The sequence below is a fragment of the Girardinichthys multiradiatus genome, chromosome 22 (assembly GCF_021462225.1).
Source record: "Girardinichthys multiradiatus isolate DD_20200921_A chromosome 22, DD_fGirMul_XY1, whole genome shotgun sequence".
Lineage (NCBI taxonomy): Eukaryota > Metazoa > Chordata > Actinopteri > Cyprinodontiformes > Goodeidae > Girardinichthys > Girardinichthys multiradiatus.
The window spans coordinates 26,856,389-26,878,249 of record NC_061814.1 but is presented as its reverse complement, the minus strand read 5'-3'; the positions used below and the strand labels follow the sequence as shown (position 1 = coordinate 26,878,249).

Sequence of the window (21,861 nt, the reverse complement as noted above, 5' to 3'; positions counted from 1 at the left end):
CCCTCCACTCTGTGTTGGATGCCTTTTTTTTTTACAAGGCAGAACAAAACGTCTCTGTCAGCCCAGAAGTTTCTTGAGTCTTTGTCAGTCACTTTCTATGCGACTGTGGTTCACAGAGCCATTCAGCAAGGACCCAGCTCCCTTCACGCGCCATTAACTGAGAAAAATAAAAAGCCGGACAGAAATAAAATTGATGCAAAAAGCTCACTTTTGTTCCAACGGAGATAGAACTGGTGCTGAAAGTGGTGCATTAAGGTTGCTGGAACGAAGCTCAGATCTAAAATGTGAGATCAAATGTGCGCAAATGTGAAATGGCTCAAAAAGATGGCAAAGAATACCTTTGTGGTTTGTTAAGCGGCAGCTCAGAAGGAATCTGTTCTGCTTCCTCCACTCATTACCCCAAATGACTTTGTCTGTAAAGGGCCATCAGTGGACTAGCAATTTATGCCACGCTTCCTGTTTGTGCTTCATTTTTTTTTCCTAATGAATGTGCATGTGTGTGTGTGTGTGTTAGTTTTCCTGAGCGAATGTTACATAAACAGATGGAGGGCTGAAAGACCATGAGGCATATAATGACAGAGGAGATTGCCTTCTTTTGTCCCCAGAGTTGATGGCACTGACAGAAACGTTGCAGAGACAGCGACCATGAATAAATCCATATCATCCTGAATTTCTCTGACCACTGATTTAGCTTTCAGTGATTAAAATGACAGGGGTGCTATTCAAAGCATCACGATTTCTTGAATAAGACTAGAACTTCAGAAATTAGTTAAGCTCCATCACCGGATCTCTTTTTACAGTTCCTTTCAAAGGTATTTACGTCCCTGATCCACATTTTGGTCATGTTACAACCACAAACTTTAATGTGTTTTATTGGTAGACTCTATTTATCTTCTGGATTTTTTTAGGGGCATCAGAGTAAAGGAGGCTGAATATAAATGAATGCCACACTTCTCAGATTTGTATTTGCAAAACAGTATAAAACCATGTATGCTTTTCTTGGGTCCTCACAGTTATGCATGATTTTGAGTTGGTTTATCACATGAAATACCAAATATCAAAGAGTGTGAAGTCTTTTGCAAGGCCGTGTACGCATCAGATTTGGGTTTTTTTACATTTCCTTTGTAAAACCAATTGAAAGAGAGCAAAGCAACTATATTTTGTCAAGTTATATCCAGACATTTGCATGTTAGATTTGTTAATTAATTTGCACATCTAAACAATATTCAATTCAATATTCAATTCAATTTGATATAGTGCCAATTCGCAGCAAATGTCGTCTTAAGGCACTTTTTAAAGCACAATTTATAACCAGAAGTATAGAATCAAATTAATCCAATCATATAAATAAATTCAAAGTCAATTAAATACATTCACATTTGATCCTTGTTATAAAAAAACAAGGCAGTCGGGTTCAGTTTATTATGTCCAATTTGTAAACGTTTTCCCAGCTGATTGCCTCCAGCGACTGCCTTTGCAGCAGTCCCTCAAACTGAGCATGTATGTGGCGATAGGGGAAAGCAAAAACTCCTTTTTAACAGGAAAAACACCTCCAGGAGAATCTGGCTCAGTGTGACCCACCATCTGCCACCACTGACTGGGGATTTTCCCTAGTATATAGTCATAAAAATAAATCATTACAATTTAAGCGCCATTCTTCCTCAGATTTTATTGCATGCTTCTAATGGAAGAGTAAGAGATGCATTCCCTGATAGGAAAATACATCGATTCATAGAAGAACCTGTGCAGCAGTTTCCGTATGTAAGTGAAGCATGAGCTGTAAGTTCGTGTGACCCGACAGGCTGAGCTGTCAGTTCACATGTGTCTCCTTTCTGTTTCTTCCCCCCAACGCTTCTTCACTATAATGGTGAAACATGTGTGTGTGTGTGTGTGTGTGTGTGTGTGTGCATCTGTTTCCGGTACGCATCCATAAACAATCTCCCCTGTATGTCTGCATTAAAGAGAAGGGCAAAGTCTTTGGGGGTTGAAGTGGAAATCAAGAACAGATGAGTGGTGTGTAGAGGGATGCTGAAGGTATGGAAGGGTTTTTGTTTTTGTCTCTGAACAGGGTTTCTGGGTTTGAAACAAACAATTGCCGAAAGAAGAAAGCAGTGACTGATTTTACAGCCCAGGGCAGGGATCGCCAACCATTTCAATGTAAAGATCCATTTTTGCCCTCGCTTCTAGTAACACCCTTCAAGAAATGATTGAGCTTAATATATACTTCAGTCAGTCATTTTCTACCGCTTATTCCATAGTGGGTCGTGGGGGAGCTGGTGCCTATCTCCAGCAGTCTATGGGTGAGAGGCAAGGTACACCCTGGACAGGTCACCAGACCATCACAGGGCAACACACAAACAACCATGCACACACTCATTCATACACCTATGGGCAATTTAAAGTGACCAATTAACCTAACAGGTATGTCTTTGGACTGTGGGAGGAAGCTGGAGTACCTGGTGAGAACCCATGCATGCACTGGGAGAACATGCAAACTCCATGCAGAAAGACCCCTGGCCAGGAATTGAACCCAGGACCTTCTTGCTGCAAGGCAACAGTGCTACCAACTGCACCACCGTGCAGCCCTAATATATACTTACTAAATAAAATATGTCTTACAGTTAGATTAAAGAACAACAGTTGCATTTCTAGTTTGAGGTTTTACAACAATAAAAAAGAAAATTTTGACAATAAGCTGATCCACCTGCTTTCTACAAAGCTCCTGCCTCCAGCTGTTAAAATACTGAACTGCTGTTAAGATCTTGCTCTTATTTCATAAAACTCCTTCAATATAATTTATTATAAACTGCTCAAAAAAATAAAGGGAACTCTTAAACAACACAATATAACTCCAAGTAAATCAAACTTCTGTGAAATCAAACTGTCCACTTAGGAATCAAAACTGATTGACAATCAATTTCACAGCTGTTGTTCAAATGGAATAGGAAATCTTTGGCGATTAACAAGACACACTCAATAAAGGAGTGGTTCTGCAGGTGGGGACCTATGCTTTCTGGCTGATGTTTTGGTCACTTTTGAATGTTGGTGGTGCTTTCACACTCGTGGTAGCATGAGACGGACTCTACAACCCACACAAGTGGCTCAGGTAGTGCAGCTCATCCAGGATGGCACATCAATGCGAGCTGTGGCAAGAAGGTTTGCTGTGTCTGTCAGCGTAGTGTCCAGAGCCTGGAGGCGCTACTAGGAGACAGGCCAGTACAACAGGAAGTGTGGAGGAGGCTGTAGGAGGGCAACAACCCAGCAGCAGGACCGCTACCTCCGCCTTTGTGCAAGGAGGAACAGGAGGAGCACTGCCAGAGCCCTGCAAAATGACCTCCAGCAGGCCACAAATGTGCATGTGTCTGCACAAACGGTTAGAAACCGACTCCATGAGGATGGTATGAGGGCCCGACGTCCACAAATGGGGGTTGTGCTCACAGCCCAACACCGTGCAGGACGCTTGGCATTTGCCAGAGAACACCAGAATTGGCAAATTCACCACTGGCGCCCTGAGCTCTTCACAGATGAAAGCAGGTTCACTCTGAGCACATGTGACAGACGTGAGAGAGTCTGGAGACACCGTGGAGAGCGATCTGCTGCCTGCAACATCCTTCAGCATGACCGGTTTGGCAGTGGGTCAGTAATGGTGTGGGGTGGCCTTTCTTTGGAGGGACGCATGGTCCTCCATGTGCTCGCCAGAGGTAGCCTGACTGCCATTAGGTACCGAGATGAGATCCTCAGACCCCTTGTGAGACCATATGCTGGTGCGGTTGGCCCTGGGTTCCTCCTAATGCAGGACAATGCTAGACCTCATGTGGCTAGAGTGTGTCAGCAGTTCCTGCAAGATGAAGACATTGAAGCTATGGACTGACCCGCCCGTTCCCCAGACCTGAATCCGATTGAGCACATCTGGGACATCATGTCTCGCTCCATCCACCAACGTCACGATGCACCACAGACTGTCCAGGAGTTGGCGGATGTTTTAGTCCAGGTCTGGGAGGAGATCCCTCAGGAGTCCATCCACCGTCTCATCAGGAGCATGCCCAGGCGTTGTAGGGAGGTCATACAGACACATGGAGGCCACACACAATACTGAGCCTCATTTTGACTTGTTTTAAGGACATTACATCAAAGTTGGATCAGCCTGTAGTGTGTTTTTCCACTTTAATTTTGTGTGTGACTCCAAATCCAGGCCTCCATTGGTTAATACATTTGATTTCCATTAATGATTTTTGTAGCTTAACAGAAAAAAAAAATTTTCTGGTTCCATTAGGCTCATTCTATAGTGAAGTTTCTTTGCAGATATTAAACCAAACCACATACAGTAGTTTTATTAGAAACTATATATAGAACTCTGCTGAGTTCTACATAATCTCTGTCCAAAATTATTAGGAGCCTTTATTAAGGGTCACACAAGGAGACTGACCATCATAACTGAACTTTGACCCTTTTTTTATCATTGTTCACTCTAAAGATGCACCTCCATACACCCCCTTTTTTATTTTTTCATGAGTTTTCATTCAGACTATATGCTCTGGTAGAGCAATGCTTACTCTCTCTCTCTCTCTCTCTCTCACACACACACGTAAACATACTCATATTCATGATCTTGTCCTCTCATTGTGTCCATATGCTGTCTCTCCTGTGGTCCTGCTGCTGGCAAACTGGCCTTTTCAAAGCCGCCCAGCAACGACACCCATTGAGTCCCCCTCTCCCTCCATCCCTGAACACCCAACCAAGCTGCCCTCAATCAATTACACACCCCTCATATGCACGCTTGAACCCACAATGGCCCCCTTCAGTCACAAAGCTTCTGGTGCTGGGTCCTCTTAATGGCCCCCTTGTGACTTTAGGGCCTCTCTGCTTAATAAGGTGTTATAATCAGACCACCAAGGGTCCGCCACATAGAGACTCCAACCTCCATCTTTCACTCACCAACTGAGGAGAGTTTCTGAGACAACAGATAAAAATCCATCAATGGTGACAATAAGAGACGCATCCTTTTATCCAAGACTTGTAAATTATGTTAAACACTGTTGTGGAGAAATTTAAATCTTTCTCTGTACATGCCTTCAAATGAGGCATATGAGGGACATAGCATGCTTTCTGTTTGGTATCCAAAGTCCAAATCACACTGTAGGCTTCTTAAGAAGGGAAGATTTGGAGACTAAAAGATTTTTTTCAGAGGTGGCATCACAGCTATTTGTACTGCAGGTATGAGCTGAAAAACGGAAGCATCACTGTGTGCTCCATGAGGCATCAGACATTCATGTATCTGTCTCCAAAGCTGGCCAAAATCTAACAGAAACACTTTTGGGATGAGAATCTGAAAAACCTCATTGATTTGGTTCAAGAAAATAATGTACAGTGGCTCTCGTACGTGTTCACATCCCTGTTAAAAGGGCCTGGGTTTTTGCGATGTAAAAAAATGAGACCATGGTAAGAAATCTCCAATTTTAACGTGACACTTATCCTGTACTATTCAACTGAAAAACAAATAAATCTGTGAGGGGGGAAAAGCAGAGCTGCATAATTGTACACATCCTTAAACTAATACTGTTGAAACACCTTTTTATTCAATTCTATCATTCAGGTTTCTTTAGCTGGACTCCATCAGCACCCTATATATTAACTTGAAAATATGTCTACTTTATCTTGCAAAAGTTCTCCAAATCTATCTCTTAGTGTGACACTGAAAATCAAAATTCATCTTCAGCTTTTTTAGCACACTTGAAAGGTTTGTGTTAGAACTCCATATTTTAATCCAGCTAAATAAAAAAAACCTCCATCTGAAGAAACGTAGTCCCACTATGAAACTACATGGCGTTTTCAAAGCATCCTGCACATTGGGCAGATACAGGGGTTGGACAATGAAACTGAAACACCTGGTTTTAGACCACAATAATTTATTAGTATGGTGTAGGGCCTCCTTTTGCGGCCAATACAGCGTCAATTCGTCTTGGGAATGACATATACAAGTCCTGCACAGTGGTCAGAGGGATTTTAAGCCATTCTTCTTGCAGGATAGCAGCCAGGTCACTACGTGATACTGGTGGAGGAAAACGTTTCCTGACTCGCTCCTCCAAAACACCCCAAAGTGTCTCAATAATATTTAGATCTGGTGACTGTGCAGGCCATGGGAGATGTTCAACTTCACTTTCATGTTCATCAAACCAATCTTTCACCAGTCTTGCTGTGTGTATTGGTGCATTGTCATCCTGATACACGGCACCGCCTTCAGGATACAATGTTTGAACCATTGGATGCACATGGTCCTCAAGAATGGTTCGGTAGTCCTTGGCAGTGACGCGCCCATCTAGCACAAGTATTGGGCCAAGGGAATGCCATGATATGGCAGCCCAAACTATCACTGATCCACACCCATGCTTCACTCTGGGCATGCAACAGTCTGGGTGGTACGCTTCTTTGGGGCTTCTCCACACCGTAACTCTCCCGGATGTGGGGAAAACAGGAAAGGTGGACTCATCAGAGAACAATACATGTTTCACATTGTCCACAGCCCAAGATTTGCATTCCTTGCACCATTGAAACCGACGTTTGGCATTGGCATGAGTGACCAACGGTTTGGCTATAGCAGCCCGGCCGTGTATATTGACTCTGTGGAGCTCCCGACGGACAGTTCTGGTGGAAACAGGAGAGTTGAGGTGCACATTTAATTCTGCCGTGATTTGGGCAGCCGTGGTTTATGTTTTTTGGATACAATCCGGGTTAGCACCCGAACATCCCTTTCAGACAGCTTCCTCTTGCGTCCACAGTTAATCCTGTTGGATGTGGTTGGTCCTTCTTGGTGGTATGCTGACATTATCCTGGATACCGTTGCTCTTGATACATCACAAAGACTTGCTGTCTTGGTCACAGATGCACCAGCAAGACGTGCACCAACAATTTGTCCTCTTTTGAACTCTGGTATGTCACCCATAATGTCGTGTGCATTTCAATATTTTGAGCAAAACTGTGCTCTTACCCGGCTAATTGAACCTTCACACTCTGCTCTTACTGGTGCAATGTGCAATCAGTGAAGACTGGCTCCCAGGCTGGTCCAATTTAGCCATGAAACCTCCCACACTAAAATGACAGGTGTTTCAGTTTCATTGTCCATGCCCTGTACGTCTTGAGATCTAGAATACACATAAACTCAGGCGACACCTAGTGGTTATACAGAAAATATAGCAGCACTTTGTAAGGAATTTGCACCAAAGGCTCTGAAGCATTTTGTCATTCGAAATTTGTCGAAGGCCCAAGCCTCAAATTAAGCTTTGGCTCCTTATTCTGTACCACGTTGTATCATTTTGGTAAGCGCCCGAGTCTCTGAATGGGTTGGCCTATTACTGAAGAAAGTAACCCCAGTTGGATGCTACCAACACCATATTTTAATTGACATGGTGTCATTTTAGTAGAGCTGGGCTGTTGCTTTTATCAGACCACCTTTTTAATAAAGGTTTGGGTAGATTTTAGCCAGGCCTGCATGTTTTGATTATTTATTCTGTCTTTCTACTAACCTCCCCAACCTAGACATAGGAAGAACATAAGAAACGTCTCTCACATGGAGAGAAAAGGTCCTTGTTGGAGATTTCTTTAGCTTTTTCATTGTTGCCAGTCTCTTGGCCTTTTTAGTCATAAACGTTTGTAATGTCCATTTTCCCAAATGTTATTCAGTTATGTCTTTATTGCACCATAGTATATGAATAACAAATGTCTACCCTTCCACTAACTAATACCTTTGCACTGTCTCTCTGATTCTTTGTAACTTGAAACTATGGTTTTTCCTACTAGGACAGATTAACTTTATTTCAGGTTATTTAGAGTCAATATAATTGTAAAATGGTGAAACTGAATCAGAAGGTGACTCAGAAAAGTATTAGTTATTGAACCTTTTTATTTTTCAAATTCTCTCTCACGTACACCCCCACCTCGAAGACATGTGTTTATCAGTGAAATTATTCAGAAATAATTTACAATATACAATATATGCGGACAAAATTTGGTAAAGATTTATTTGGTCCTATTTCTTTTTTTTACAAAGCCTGTTGTTTAACAGGTTTGCACTTTAAAGAGAACTATTTTAGTTGTTATATTACATAGAAACAGGTATGATGAACCTTTGTCTCTTGTTCTGCAGGGTCGCTGTATTAGTTTTCAGCGGGTCAGAGATGATGATTACCGGGCTCCTCCCCGAATGCCTCACTCAGCTGCCCTGCCTCCTTCTCCTCCTCCGCCAGCTGAGGAGCGACCTTTAGTCTCCAACTCTGTCCCACGTACAAAGCCTCCATCAAGAGGACCCCGCACTGCTCCGTCCACGCTCACAGCACCTCCCTGCCGCGCACCCCCTCCCGTGACACGACTCGCGCCAGGCCCACCCCCAGCCCGTGCACCCCCAGGGCCTCTCGGACCCCCACCAACCCGGCCTCCGCCGAGGCTGTAAAGATGAGGAGAACGGATGCGAATACGGTGCATTGCAAAAGTACTATTACCGCTTGAACCTTTTCTTTTTATCACGTTACAACTAGAAACTTAAATGTATTTTAGCGGGATTTTATGTGACAGACCAACTCTATGTAACGCATAATTGTGAGGTGGGGAAAAATGTTACCCGAATTTCCAGTGTTTTACAGATTAAAAATCTGAAAAAGGTTTACATGCATTTGTATTCAGCCTCTCACGAGTTTATAATCTGTAGCGCCACCATTTGCTGAAATTACAGTTGCAAGTCTTTTGGGGGACAAATATAATAGCTGTCCAGATCTCGAGTCTGAAATTGTTGCCCAGGCATAGTTCAAGCTCAAGCTTGATAGAATCTGTTGACAATCACTTTTCTGTCTGGAAGGTGAAGCTCGGCAGAATGCTACCACCACTATGTTTTATGGTGAGAATGGTGTGTTTAAGGTGTCCATGGGGAGGTTCTACCTCAGCCCCAGTTCCAAGCTTGTTCCAGGTTTTCCTCCAGTACTGCCCTGTATATAGCCCAATTAATATTCCCATCAACATGTGAAGTATTAGCGATCCTCTACATAAAGTTTCCGTAAGCTCTATTTTGGTTTCATGTGGCCAGAGGACCTTCTTCCACATTTGCAGTGGACTCTACATGACAGGTGGCTGGAAACCGGACTTGTTATATATTTTTTTTGGCCGATGGATTGAACGGTGCTCTGAGATGTTCAAAGCTTGGGATTTTGTTTTATAACCAAACCTTGCTTTAAACTTCTCCACAAAGTTCTCTAGAAAGCCTCAGAGGCCATCACAGACCAAATACTAATTACGCGACTTCCGAGGGCAATTAGTGGCACTGGATTTCATTTAGGAGTATCAGACCAAAGAGGGCCGAATGCACAACAAAAAGTTCAGATTTTCCACAGTTGTGCAATACTTATAAAATGCTAATAAAGTGCAATAAAGTGTGTTGTTGTAACGTTACAAAATGTTCGAAGTTCAAAGGCTGTTCTTACTTTTGTAAGTGACTCTCATGTCTACTGTTAACTCACACGCCAAAGTGAAAAAAACTTCCAGGCCAGAAGCTCAGATGTTTTTGAGCTCTGTGTCTTGTTGCTGGACAGCAAAGTACATCAATCTGATGTCAAAACCTTACAAAAAAATCAAACAACCACGGATTCAATTGTGACTGTTTGTACAGTAGCATTATAGTGTAGGTGGGGAGGGTGTTATCAAACTTTAGAGATGTTGAAAGTGAGCTAGTGACAGCTGCCATCTGAAAGTAAACAGATCTGCAGCACAATAATGAGAAGGTGGTGTAAAATACAGCATGTAGTCAAAGGTGGTAGCAGAGTCAGTTATGTTGGCTTTTTTAATTAACAATTCATGCATTTTTATACTTTTTCAAACCAAAAAAACCTTTACTTCAACCTACTTAAAATGTAGTTTTAATGTTCAACATCCTTATTGCAACTGCAGGGCAGTTTCTCAGTATGTTATTTATTGTAATACAGGCCCTCTTTCCTTTAGCGTCTTATAGGTTTGTAGGTTTTTAAATCATTGTGGGGTGGGGTGCACCATGGCAGATATTAGTGAGCTTTATGGCACGGCGTCTGATGTGCTCGTTTGAATACCTTCAAGTAAAAGATTGTATCGAAAAACGCTTATCTTCAGGGCTCTTTGTATTCTGCATTTACTGACTGAAATGATCATTTGCATTATTTCTTCAATATTAACACGTCTGACTTCAATAAAGACATTTCTTTTCTATGTGGTGCCTCTTATAGTTTTTATTTTGCCATAAAGTCGTAACTCAAAAAACAAGCAGAGTAATACAGGGCAACAGATTTTAACTACAGAGTTATTAGCTGATTGGATTTTGTAAAGTAATGGTGATATGCCTAAAAATTACAGCAAATTAATAAGGCAAATTACACAATGTCAGGGCTCTTATAAACTACACAAGAAACTCTGTATCCGTGAATCCTAATGGTTTATGGAGCAACTTTTAAAATATTTCTGTGGTAACAACTGTGTCATCAATATCTTAAACACATTCAAATGTTTCTTCCATCCTGTTCTGAAATTTAGCCTTTACATTTTTTTGTTTTGTTATTCAGACCATTTTAGTTGTTAGTGGTTCCAAGTTTTTGGATTTGCAAATACATTTGGCCTTAATATACTGAAATTAAATAAAATCCTTTTCATTTCAGAGTTTATTGAACAAAAATGAGTTTCAAGTATGTAAAAATCTGAAGGCCTTTGTTAGTATTAACCAGGTTCTCATTTAGCCTACACCTGGTTTTGTTTTAGCTGATGTTTTTTGATATATGTTTTTTTTCAAATTCAATTGATTTCAACTTTAAAGAAGAAAAAAAAATCAAAAATCACTTCCAACATTACAGGCTGGAAATAGTTTACATGGTTATTGTAATGAAACATATCAAGTTCTCAGCACGTTTCCTCCAAAGACGCAACAATCAGGTTTCAATCGGTCAGCGCCATTTTCTTTAGTCTGACCTGCTGAATCCAAATTTTTTTTTTTTTAGATGAATAGCAACAACAAACCAATTTTGTTTAAATAGTTTAAATTCAACAATCTAAGCTGAGACGATGAACATTAATTATAAATTTCAGCTTCTTGACAGAGGCTTTGAGTCCAGACATTATCCTGCTTTATGAATTGAAGCCTCTCTCTTTAAACCTTTACCTGATTTTTATTAAATTCAGAACACAAGAAGCAGAGATGTTTGTTGATCCATTTAAGGCCTTAAAATTAATGCAAGTTGCATTCAGCCGAATTTGAAAAAAACATACCTTTCTAGTTTTTGTTTGCAGATCAGGGGATAACCTGCTGAGTGACCGGTGCATTACTGCTTTCCATTTACATAAAACAGAACCGCATTTAAAACAATAAAAATCCAGGGTTACACCTACAATTTTGTCCCAAATCCTGCCTCATAGTTCAGGTCCGTGATGTTTTTCTCCTAAGAACCGCTGACATAATAAACACATAGCAGTGACTCGAAGGTAAGCCCGTCATTACATGACTCACTTTGCTTCATCCCATCAGGGAAAATGAATCACATCACGGCATGTCAGAAAAACAACCCATAAATGTTCACTCAAAGTCTCGAAGCGGCACTGCAAAATGCAACAACTGCAGGTGGGAAATTATTTTGGGTTTATGGAGAGGCAAAGTAGAAGAGCAAACTCTTATTACACTTTTATTATGCTCCTGAAGAAACCTTATAGCTAGCATTCATGAACGTTTTAATTTACAGCACACAAATATGCAGCACCCTCGAGTAGCCAAATGCGGCAAAGAAAATAAACAAAACAGTTGTGTCTCTGTATGCGTGCAATCCTTGACATTAATGTGAGGCATGTCTAAATGATTAGAGAGGCAGAGGGAGCATAGTCCCATTTCCTTTCCCCTGAATGATGTGAAAGCTGGAGAATGATCCTCAGATCATCTTGAAAACACTCATGTCCAGGGTGTGCTCTCATTTTTACACATTATAATAGAAGTCCGAAAGAAATATAAATTATCTTCTTCAGGCTTTCCTTTTTTTCTTCTGCATTTTCTTTCCAGACTGCGCCCCCTTCTGGGCACCTCTCACCATTCCCTTGAACTGACCGTGCAGTTTGGCTCGCTTCCTGTAAACGTAAAATTAAGCTTTAGGCTACAGTCTAAATCTACAGATAAATGCAAATCACATGACAGCTGATGCTCATACCTGCGATTAAGCTGGTCCTTCTTCAGTGGGATGTAAGCATAAGGATCCGGCCTTCCTTTTTTCTTCACATCCCCTTTTCCTCTCTGTCGGAGTAAGAAAAATCAAACGATGCTCAGAATGACAGCTTGGAACAAAGAAACACACCTCAGTTCAGTCACGCATTGTTGTGGTTGTTTACCTTTGATTTATAATCAGCTCCAACGTCTTGGATTCGTCCCAAAGGTCTGTGGATACCTGAGCCACCGGCTGTAAGAAAATTTAACTTTTTAACATTTTGGCACATTACAACCTTCTTATATGGATCTTATGTCCTAGAAGAACACAAGGTAGTACGTAACTGTAATAAAAAGAAAACAATACAATTTTTATTGTGTTATAAATAAAAATCTGAAAATTGTGGTGTGCCTTTGTATTCAGCCCCCTTTATTCTGATACCCCTAAATAAAATCCAGGGGAATCAACTGCAGTCAGACATCACCTGATTAGTAAATAGAGTCCAGCTGTGTGTGATGTAACTTCAGCATTAATCCAGCTGTTCTACGAAGGCCTCAGAGGGTTGTTAGAGAACATTAATGAACATACATCATCATGTAGATCAAGCAGACATGTGTCAGGGAGAAAGCTGTGAAGAACCCACAGATACAATGGACTGATTTAAATCAAAGCGTATTTATGTGTTAGCGTGGCCTACTCAAAGTCCACAATAAAATTCAATTGATAATCTGTGGAGAAACTTGAACTTTGCTATTCACAGATCTACTCCATCCAACCTTACTGAGCCATTTTGAAAAGAAAAACGGTTCAGAATTTCTGCTTTTTTTTTTTATATGCAAAGCTGGTAGATGTAACTCAGAAGACATCTTTAGTTGCAGTGAACATTGCTTCTAAAAAGTGTTGACTCAGGGGAGCTGAATGTATATGCACACAAACAAAACATTTCAGGTTTTTATTTGGAAAGTATGATTTTGAAAAATTATTCTTTTTCTTTAACTATCAATTTAAAAAATAAGCAAGACTTTCTTGGTATATCAGCTAAAATATAAATAAAATCCATTAACGTTCTTGGCAGCAACATCAAAAAAAGAGGAAAAGGTGTATGATCAAGATCAACCTTCCCTTTAGTTACCTTTATATTTTAACTGAGGCTCAACATCCATGTCCTCATCAAAATTGTCATCTTGAAACCTTCTCTTCTGGGATTTTTTCTTAAAATGAAGAAAAACAACAAATTGTAAGAAAAACGACATGATTTAGAAAACAACAGATTAATACTGTGCACTGGAAAACTCACAGTTTTCACTCCTGCTTCCTCCAGGATATCATCCATCTCTTCTCCATCTGTGAAGAGAAGAACTGCTGTAAGAACGCTAAAACATCACGCTGTGGCAGCAGTGACACCACTGGACCTTTCTAACCTTTGTTTTTTCCATCCTCCTCATCATCCTCTCTAATGATGAGCCGTCCATCTGAGGTCACTTTGAAGCCATGTTCAACCTTGGTGTTCTTCTTCAGCTCTGGATTTGTGGCTGAGAAACAGCAGAAGTGATTTTACCTCTAAACCTCTGAACCGTTTCCTGAAGAAAACAAGCAGCTTCACAGTAGAAATAAAACACAGGGCTGTGGTACCTAGAACTCTTTGGGAAACCTTTGGATCCAAAAAGTTAAGAGGATCATCTCCCTCTCCCTCCTTCAGCCACGCCTTTCCTTTCTGTTTGCCTGATTTCTTGTGGGCTTTACGAGGCTTTCCTTCATCCTCGGACAAATCGCTGTCAGACTCAGCAAGGATGTCTTCAATACTGGAGAGAACACCGGGGTGGCGTTTAAGTTGGGGAATACTTATATCGAAGGCAGTTTTGTGTGAAACTGGTGGCGTACCTTTCACCCTTCGCTTTAGGTGCCTCCTCTTCGCTCTCCGAGTTCTCGTGTTCCTCGTCGGCCTGTTTCCGCCTCTTGTTTCGGGCCTCAGCCTTGCGGATGTTTGTCAGCACCTTGTGGTGCTCCGCAGGCAGCATGCTCTTGACCAACTCAAAACTGGAAACCCACAAATGAGAGCTTTCAGACGAAGGAAGTTCGAAGACTAAAAGATACATCAGTATGAAGAACACAGAGTGCTTACCCAAACTTTCTGATAAATTTAGTGAAGATGTTCTTGAGTTTGGTTCTGAAGTGCCTTCTTACATCACCTTTGATGTTTCCAATGCCCTCCATCTGAACATAAGAAAAAGAGATAATCTAATATCAAAATGCTTTTAGTTACCCAACTTAATCTTCTGTTTAAATATTAAATTATATAAATTTATATATATATTTTTTTTTTGTTTTGAGTGAATCACATAAAAATCTTGGTTATTTTTTCTGATAGTAAATTTTATACACAGTTTAAATCTAGTTCTCATGGGTATGAATGTCAAATTATTTTGGGGCTCTTAATGATTCATGCGTTTGAAGGCCGTTTTGATGTTTGTTTGATTTCAGTGTCTTATTGGAGAACCCAGTTGGGTCCAAGTGTCAATTGACCCAAACGGTTACCCTCAGATGAAAAGGAATTGGTCAGGATGTTCATGAACCATCAAGGCTAAAACGTATAACCAGAAAGCTGCTGTAACACCATTGTTACAGCAGCGAAGCTAGTTCAACATCAACATGACCTAAGAGGGCGCTGACAAAAAGAGAAGCCCCTGCTCCATGATCAACAACTTCAAGCTCGACTGAAATTTGCCGCAGCTCACAAGGACAGGCCAAATGCTTTTGGGAAACATGGTTTGTGGGCAGGTGAGACAAAGACTGAGCAGTATAGCAGTGGCAGCATGATGCTGAGGGTCTGCTCCAATGCCACTGTTACGTCATAATAAGACGGCGGAATAATGAAGCAGCACAACCTCCAAATTCTTCAACTCAAACACAAAAACAGCTAGATGGTCGAATCTTGACACACTGCATGCAAACCTCTGACTGGTGAGGTATTAGACAGAGAAACAAACATATTAGAGAATTGTTCATCATGTTTTTGAACATCAGTTTGGAGCCATCTTTACCGACCAGTTTTACCTAAACACTCTCCTAGAGGCATCAGGGTCACCCCAGAAAAAACATGGCATCCTTTGAACCGAAATGCGTCCTTTCAGAAAAAGCTAAATAATTTTTATAAAACATTCAGAGCTTAGAGTCAACTCTAATCAGAACTATAACGTTATTACTCATTTTTGACATATTAAAACAATTTCATTTCGGTCCTGTTATCACCTCCTCCCATGTGTCAAGAAAAATATGAAAAATATAATTTATAAAGTGTAGAGTGGAATATTGGGGGTCTATTTCTTGTTGAAAAATATATTTCTTAACAGTCGTGAAACTAAATACAACAGAGGGACTCAATTTGAGCCATTAACTTAGCTCTACTGCTGACTAGTGGGAAAGATTTATTTACATGAATAAAAAATAAATAAATTACAAAATTCAACCTAGAAGTTGTAATTGAAAAGGTTGTCACAAGTGTCACCTTATCCAGAGGATAAGTTAGTATATATCCAAAAAATGTTGTTGGCATGGCCATCAGTGAGCAACAGTTTGGGCCAAGGGTCTTATGTATGCTGTGTACATGTGACCTTTAAACTATTTAGGTGTGATACATGTGTGACCCCCCAGTAATAGCTGCATAACCTTATTCATTTTCCAGCAAGTATTATTTTAAATGAGTTAAATATGAGTTGAAAGTATATTCTTGCATTTTGTTTCAGGTGCTTTGTGAAAATGATCCATAACAGAACATTTCTGAGTCTCAGAAAAACATTCAACTCTCTATGAAGGGACTTCCTGATTAGGTTAACTTGAGAGCCCCTTAGAAACCTTTGTTTAGAGTACTAGAGTATACAGTTCATACCATGATGGTGACATGTGAGCCCAGAGCTTTGGGGTCCATGATGAAGAGAATAACTTTGATGAAGCCTAAGGCAGCTTTGACAACCTCCCTGGTGCGAGACGACAGCAGCAGACAGATGTTCTGCAGCAGCTGCTCCATGATGGACACCTCGATAGAATCTAAGAGAAGAATAAAAGCAGAGAACTGAGTCCCTGCACAAATTTCCTTTTCTTAAGTTCAGGTGGAAACATGCATGTCAGTCAGGCCTACCTTTGTACTCAAACACAAGACGAGTCAATGCCAAAACGGTACAAGTGATCATGGTGACGGATCCAGTGAGTCCTGCATACACCAGAGCCAAATACTCCTCCATTGCATCTACATTAGAGGCAGGTAATGTCAACTGCTGTACAAAACCCATCAGTCCAAATCTACATGTACTCAGAAACATTGCATCACCTTTTTTGTTCCCACAGAAGCGAACAAAAGCGCTTCCTATTTCCACCAGAAGACTGTAGGCGTTCTTACGGGCTCCAACAGACACCTCCTTGGTACAGATGATCACCTGAAGGACATAAAACCCTTAGAAAAAACCAAGAACATCAGCTCTCTCTGTGCCTGTATCCACTAGCTCTGATTTGTACCTCTGGCAGCAGTGCAGTGATGAAGCCTTTGTGCTCCTCATTTAACCTTTTCACGATATGGATCAGACACTTGAGTCGTGGCTGAGGAAATCCAAGAACAAAATAGTCAGATGAAAATATGAACAACACTCTGGCGTACAGGGTGTCCTCCTCCCTATACAAAGACCTTACCCTCTTTGCAGGTGAAGAAGCATTTTTAAGAGTGTCAAGCAGGACGATTTTGAGAGTTTCCAGGTTGGACACAACGAAGGATTTACACTCGTCTCTCTCTGCTCCACACATCTCCTCCAACACGCGGTACGCCTTCTTCTGCATGCCTGGCTCTTTGGCCTGAACACAAACACACCAAACATTTACAATAAAGAGGTAAGATATTTCTTTAAAGGATCTAAATAAAAATAAAAAACAGAGGGTGCAACTCATGTTTTTAGAACTGTGAAAACCTTGGAGACTGAATTTTAAAAAGCTAAAACTTGCTTTATAAAGATTAATTACACAGAGTGACACATTTTTGCATTTTGGCTCATAGCTAATAAAAAAACAAATTCAGTATCTCTGAAAACTAGAATATAGTAAAGGGCCAACTCAAAATGTGTTTTTAAACAGAAAAGGCACAGCCTACATAATCATGGGGAAGACCGCTGACCTGACAGTTGTCCAGCAGACAGTTACCGACACTCTTCACAAGTAGGTTTAGACCAAAAACGTTATTGCTGAGGAAGCTGGGTGTTTAAAAGTGCTGTATTAAAGCATATTATTGGAAAGTTTAGTGGAAGAAAAAACAGTGACAGAGACAAAAGGCCCAAGCAAACACACAGACGTAACCAGGACTTGGGCTACAACTGTTGCAATCCTTGTGTTAAGTCACTCCAGAACCAGAGACAAGGTCAGAACAGTCTCACCTGGGCTAAGCAGAGAAAGGACCGGACTGTTGCTCAATGGTCCAGAATCCTCTTTTCAGATAAAAATAATTGTTAATTTGGAAGCTACTGCCCCAGAGTCTGGAGGCACAAAGTTACTTGAGGTCCAGTATGAAGTTTTCACAGTCGGTGTTGATTTAGGGAGCAATGTCATCTGCTGCTGTTGGTAGACTTTGTTTTGTGAAGTTCAAGGTTTGCACAGCTGTCTACCCGGAAACCTGAGAGAACCTCATGCCTCCCTGTGCTGGCAAGGTTTAATGAAGAAGGTGGTCTCATTTTCATGCAGCTCCTCCCAAAAGTACCAATGACTGCTTTCATGGTCAATGTGGCTGACTGGCCAGCAACTTCACCTGACCTAAAACCCCTGGAGAATCCATGGTGCCATGTCAAGACAAAGATGAGACATCAGAACCAGCTATGTAGATAAGCTGGATGACGCTGTAAAAAAGAACCTGGACTTCCTTAACACCTCAGCAGAGATTCAGGCTGATCACCTCCATGCCATGCTGCATTAATGCAGTAATTCCAGCAAAAAGAGCTCTGACCAAGTACTGGGTGGAAATACTGTTCAGTACATGGATGTAATTTTCAGTGTGTCAACATTTCTGTATTAAATATACTTTATACTGATCTAATGTATTTGTTTCAATTTTCTGTGAAACTGAATTTTGGGTTTTCATTAGCTGTAAGCCATAATCATCAAAATAAACAGAAATATTTAATTTTTGAGTGAAATTCTGATTTACTGAGATGAAGTGTTAAACACACTGTGTACCTCTAAATATGGTCTCATCAGCTCAAAGGTTTTGGCCATGGTGCTTTCATCTACGAAGGGAGCCATGGCAACCACAAGGTCCATCACTGCAAGCCTGAGAGGAGGAGAAGACCAGAACAAGAGCACCAGACAGATGATTAAGATAATAACTCTCTGATTGAAATCTAACCCAGTGAATCCCTGTTAGACGTCCTACCGTGTGAACTCAACGCTCTCTGTGCTGGTCAACCTGTCGGAGGCTTTTTGCAGGAATGTGCAGATCAGCTGAAGGAGATGCAGGATATCAAAGTACATTTGCATAAATGGATCATTTCAACACTGTTCATTAAGATGGAAAAAAAACAAAAGTTACCTGCATGTCAGTGACAGTCAAATAGACTTTGATGGTGTCCAGCACAGCCATCCTGTAGGTACCAGATTCGCCCTCTGCAGGCTGCTGGCTATAAAGATTGAAAAGGATGGGCAGGAAGTTCTTGGAGAACCGACCCAATTCTGCTTTTTCTTCCGCTTCAACAGAATGCATCCAGGAAATGTTTAAGATATTATAATGATGTAGCAGTTTGTAAATAAAGACAGCCTCAGTGAACATTTGCTACCTGTTGAGCAGCTCTTATTGATTAGCGTACGCAGAGCTTGGCACACTGTGAGGCGCAGGTCTGGCCGCTCATTAATGGCCATGCCAAGCGTCCGGGCAACACCCTTGAATGATGCCATCAGGTCCACTGGGCATGTGCAGAAGCCTGGAAGCATGCTCCAAATCTGAAATGCAGAATTTACGTGAGAACTGTTTGATTTTACACAATAGAAAGTACACCTGGCCCAGTGCATCTAGGTTTAGCAGGGTCTCTTTCCTAGATGAACTCACTGACTGAGTCATTGGATTTGCAGATTCGGTTTTCCTTTATCATAGAACTCCTGGCCCAGAGGTTCTGTGATTAGTTGTTGGTCTTTCATAAACAATCCATTTATTGGGCTTCAACTGCCAATAAATCTGTTTGCCTTTTTTTAACCCCATGACAAGTAATTCTGGACCTGTGTTTGTTTTTTTCTGTTTCCTTTCTTTCCGGTTAAAAGAGAGCCATTTCTTTCCACTGTCGCCATATGCTTGCTCAGAATGAGGGTTTGCTGCAAGGTTGCAATACGTTATTAATCTGCTTGCTTCCGTGAAACGGTTTTGCCAACTGACACAGAGTCAGGACATCATGCTTTTGTCACTTTCTATGAAAAAAAAACATACATGAACATGCATCAGATACTTCTTAAAAAACAGAAAATTTAAAAGTTGCAGCAGGAAAAAATAAAAGGATTATGTGACAAAACAAAATTATGGCTTATAAATCGGAGATAAACAATGAATCACTTCAAAACCATCGCAGCAGTATCAGTTATCACTGGATTGATGTCATTACTAGAAAAACTTGCAATGATGTCTAGACCAGGAGTCTTTACAATTCAAAGATCCATTTCTGCCCTCAGTCCAGCTAAATAAAACTCGTTCAGAGCCGCAAATGGTTCATAACCTGTTTGAAAAAAGACAGCTTATAATTTTTTATAAAGACATACTATTGGAAATTTGTTGTCATTTTTAAAGAACCACCTTTTTATTTCTTTTTCTACGTTTCAAAATAAAGAAAAACATAAATCCTTTTAAAAAAAGAGAATGGATACAATTTTTTCTAGGGATGCTGATTTTTTGTCGAAGATGACTTAAAAAAAAAGAAAAATCTAATTTTTTCCAAGCTAATGACAAAAAACATTGATCTAAAAATATTACTGGTACTTTGAGTGTCCTTCTGTTGTGGAAATTCACTGCAATTCCATGAAAAAGTTGAAAAACTGCTAAAACTTATATTTGTTGATATATCAATAATTAGATATCATGATATAGATATCATTTTTAGCCAAAGTTATTAAGAGTCATTGTAGAAGGTCCAAAGAGCCACATGCGGCTCAGGAGCCGCAGGTTGCAGACCCCTGGTCTAGACCCGATATAGATGATTATGGCTGAGATAATAAAATCTGCGGAGACCTATTGGACATTTCATAATATTGTGACCAAATGCATGAATAACTGAACAGTTAAAGCAACAAGACAAGATTTTTTTCTACCTGAAGCTGTAACGTTTGGTAGACTTTTGCTTCCAGCTTCTTTCCTTCTTGCTCCAACTCTTCAGCTACAGCACAACACAGGATTAGTCAGTTAATCCATGTACAAACAGAACATGTTATTTCCTGGTCAACTTATCTTTAAGTAGAGATTTATTGACTATATTCTACTAGATCAGCTGCTCAGAAATTCAAAATTCAAATTTTATTTCTACGAGTGAAAACAAAATTAAGTACCACCAGGCCGCCCTGACAACAACACACTATGTGGATGCTGCTTTTGCAGGTGGTGGCTCATTTTAGTACAAGTGAGGTTTTTAATAATGAAGCAGGAGAAGTGTTTCAACTTTATAAAAAGCCCATTCTTTTTAAAAAGGAGGATTTATTATTTACCTCTTAACTTGAGTGTAGTGGCCAAAGGGAGAAAATAAGAAGCAAAGAAACCAAGGCAAGTGTTCTTCACGTGATCTCGGATGACTGGAACCAACCAGCTGCGAGGGAACTCCAAATCATCACTAAAAAAACAGCAAAAAACAAAACAAAACTCATAAGTAATGTTAATAAAATCACACTAAAGAGAAAGCAGAGCATCCTCGTGTTTGGGGTGGTACTTGTAGCCGGTGATGTTGAGAGGCACAGCAGCCAGCACCACTTCAGGTCCCATGCTTTCCACAGCGCCTCCCACAGCCAGGTCCAACTCCCCGCTGAAGGGAAAGTGAGGGGTAGAGCGTAGGTCTGCCAGGGACTGCAGCGACTGTCCAAGACAAAGGATGTGGTCTCAGTCCAAATAATGTTATTCTTTATCTTTTAACATCTAAAAACTATACCTTAGTCATGATGGGATGAGCCTGTTTCCCTGCAACTCTGTAAAAGCAACCGAGGATCTGCAGCACAAAGGGCCACGAGGCATGAAAGCGGTAGGATAATCCTTCCTCTACAATACTGGTAACATAAAAATAAAGACAAACAGTGGTTATGTAGTCTCTTTATGGAAATAAAGCCAAAAAAACAACTATTTGCAATCTTACCAAAACATTTTACAGACATATGAAGGGTTCCCCACAGAGGCTGTGGCAGTGATCATACCCATATCCTCCATGTGAGGAGCAACACATTCATTTAACAAGCTCTGAGATAAAAAGACAAAGTAAATAACAAGTTAGCACCCTGCACACATCACAAACATCACCAAAAAAATTACTGCAGTCAGCTTCAGGTGCCTTTTACCTTTAGCGTGTTGGTGGCTGCGGAAACCACCTGTGTGTGGGGCGACAGCAGGCAGGACATGGCAGCAGAAAACAGCCGAGGGAGGTGACCTAAACTCAGAGAACTCTGCAAACTGGAACAAACACGCACATAGAAGATAAGT

The 21,861-nt window shown here is 40.8% G+C and overlaps 2 protein-coding genes across 2 annotated transcripts in view; one reads left to right on the top strand and one right to left on the bottom strand.

The window, feature by feature from the left end:
• antxr1d (ANTXR cell adhesion molecule 1d) overlaps window positions 1-10,218 on the top strand; it is a 40,139-nt gene extending 29,921 nt beyond the window's left edge. Inside the window, exon 17 of the mRNA XM_047351068.1 lies at window positions 8,141-10,218. Within this exon, the coding sequence (XP_047207024.1) occupies window positions 8,141-8,443 (303 nt within the window). The 3' untranslated portion in view covers window positions 8,444-10,218. The remainder of the gene's footprint in view (window positions 1-8,140) is intronic.
• A 1,444-nt stretch (window positions 10,219-11,662) lies between these two features.
• rrp12 (ribosomal RNA processing 12 homolog) overlaps window positions 11,663-21,861 on the bottom strand; it is a 25,751-nt gene continuing 15,552 nt past the window's right edge. Inside the window, exons 11-34 of the mRNA XM_047351067.1 lie at window positions 21,720-21,831; window positions 21,521-21,621; window positions 21,320-21,434; window positions 21,104-21,246; window positions 20,886-21,007; window positions 20,496-20,560; window positions 18,983-19,145; window positions 18,739-18,893; window positions 18,583-18,650; window positions 18,387-18,480; window positions 16,863-17,021; window positions 16,692-16,772; window positions 16,507-16,612; window positions 16,318-16,425; window positions 16,069-16,226; window positions 14,305-14,396; window positions 14,064-14,219; window positions 13,815-13,984; window positions 13,604-13,714; window positions 13,480-13,526; window positions 13,315-13,393; window positions 12,367-12,434; window positions 12,189-12,271; window positions 11,663-12,108 (exon numbers count right to left, since the gene is read on the bottom strand). Coding sequence (XP_047207023.1) covers window positions 12,006-12,108; window positions 12,189-12,271; window positions 12,367-12,434; window positions 13,315-13,393; window positions 13,480-13,526; window positions 13,604-13,714; window positions 13,815-13,984; window positions 14,064-14,219; window positions 14,305-14,396; window positions 16,069-16,226; window positions 16,318-16,425; window positions 16,507-16,612; window positions 16,692-16,772; window positions 16,863-17,021; window positions 18,387-18,480; window positions 18,583-18,650; window positions 18,739-18,893; window positions 18,983-19,145; window positions 20,496-20,560; window positions 20,886-21,007; window positions 21,104-21,246; window positions 21,320-21,434; window positions 21,521-21,621; window positions 21,720-21,831 — 2,659 coding nt within the window. The 3' untranslated portion in view covers window positions 11,663-12,005. The remainder of the gene's footprint in view (window positions 12,109-12,188; window positions 12,272-12,366; window positions 12,435-13,314; window positions 13,394-13,479; window positions 13,527-13,603; window positions 13,715-13,814; window positions 13,985-14,063; window positions 14,220-14,304; window positions 14,397-16,068; window positions 16,227-16,317; window positions 16,426-16,506; window positions 16,613-16,691; window positions 16,773-16,862; window positions 17,022-18,386; window positions 18,481-18,582; window positions 18,651-18,738; window positions 18,894-18,982; window positions 19,146-20,495; window positions 20,561-20,885; window positions 21,008-21,103; window positions 21,247-21,319; window positions 21,435-21,520; window positions 21,622-21,719; window positions 21,832-21,861) is intronic.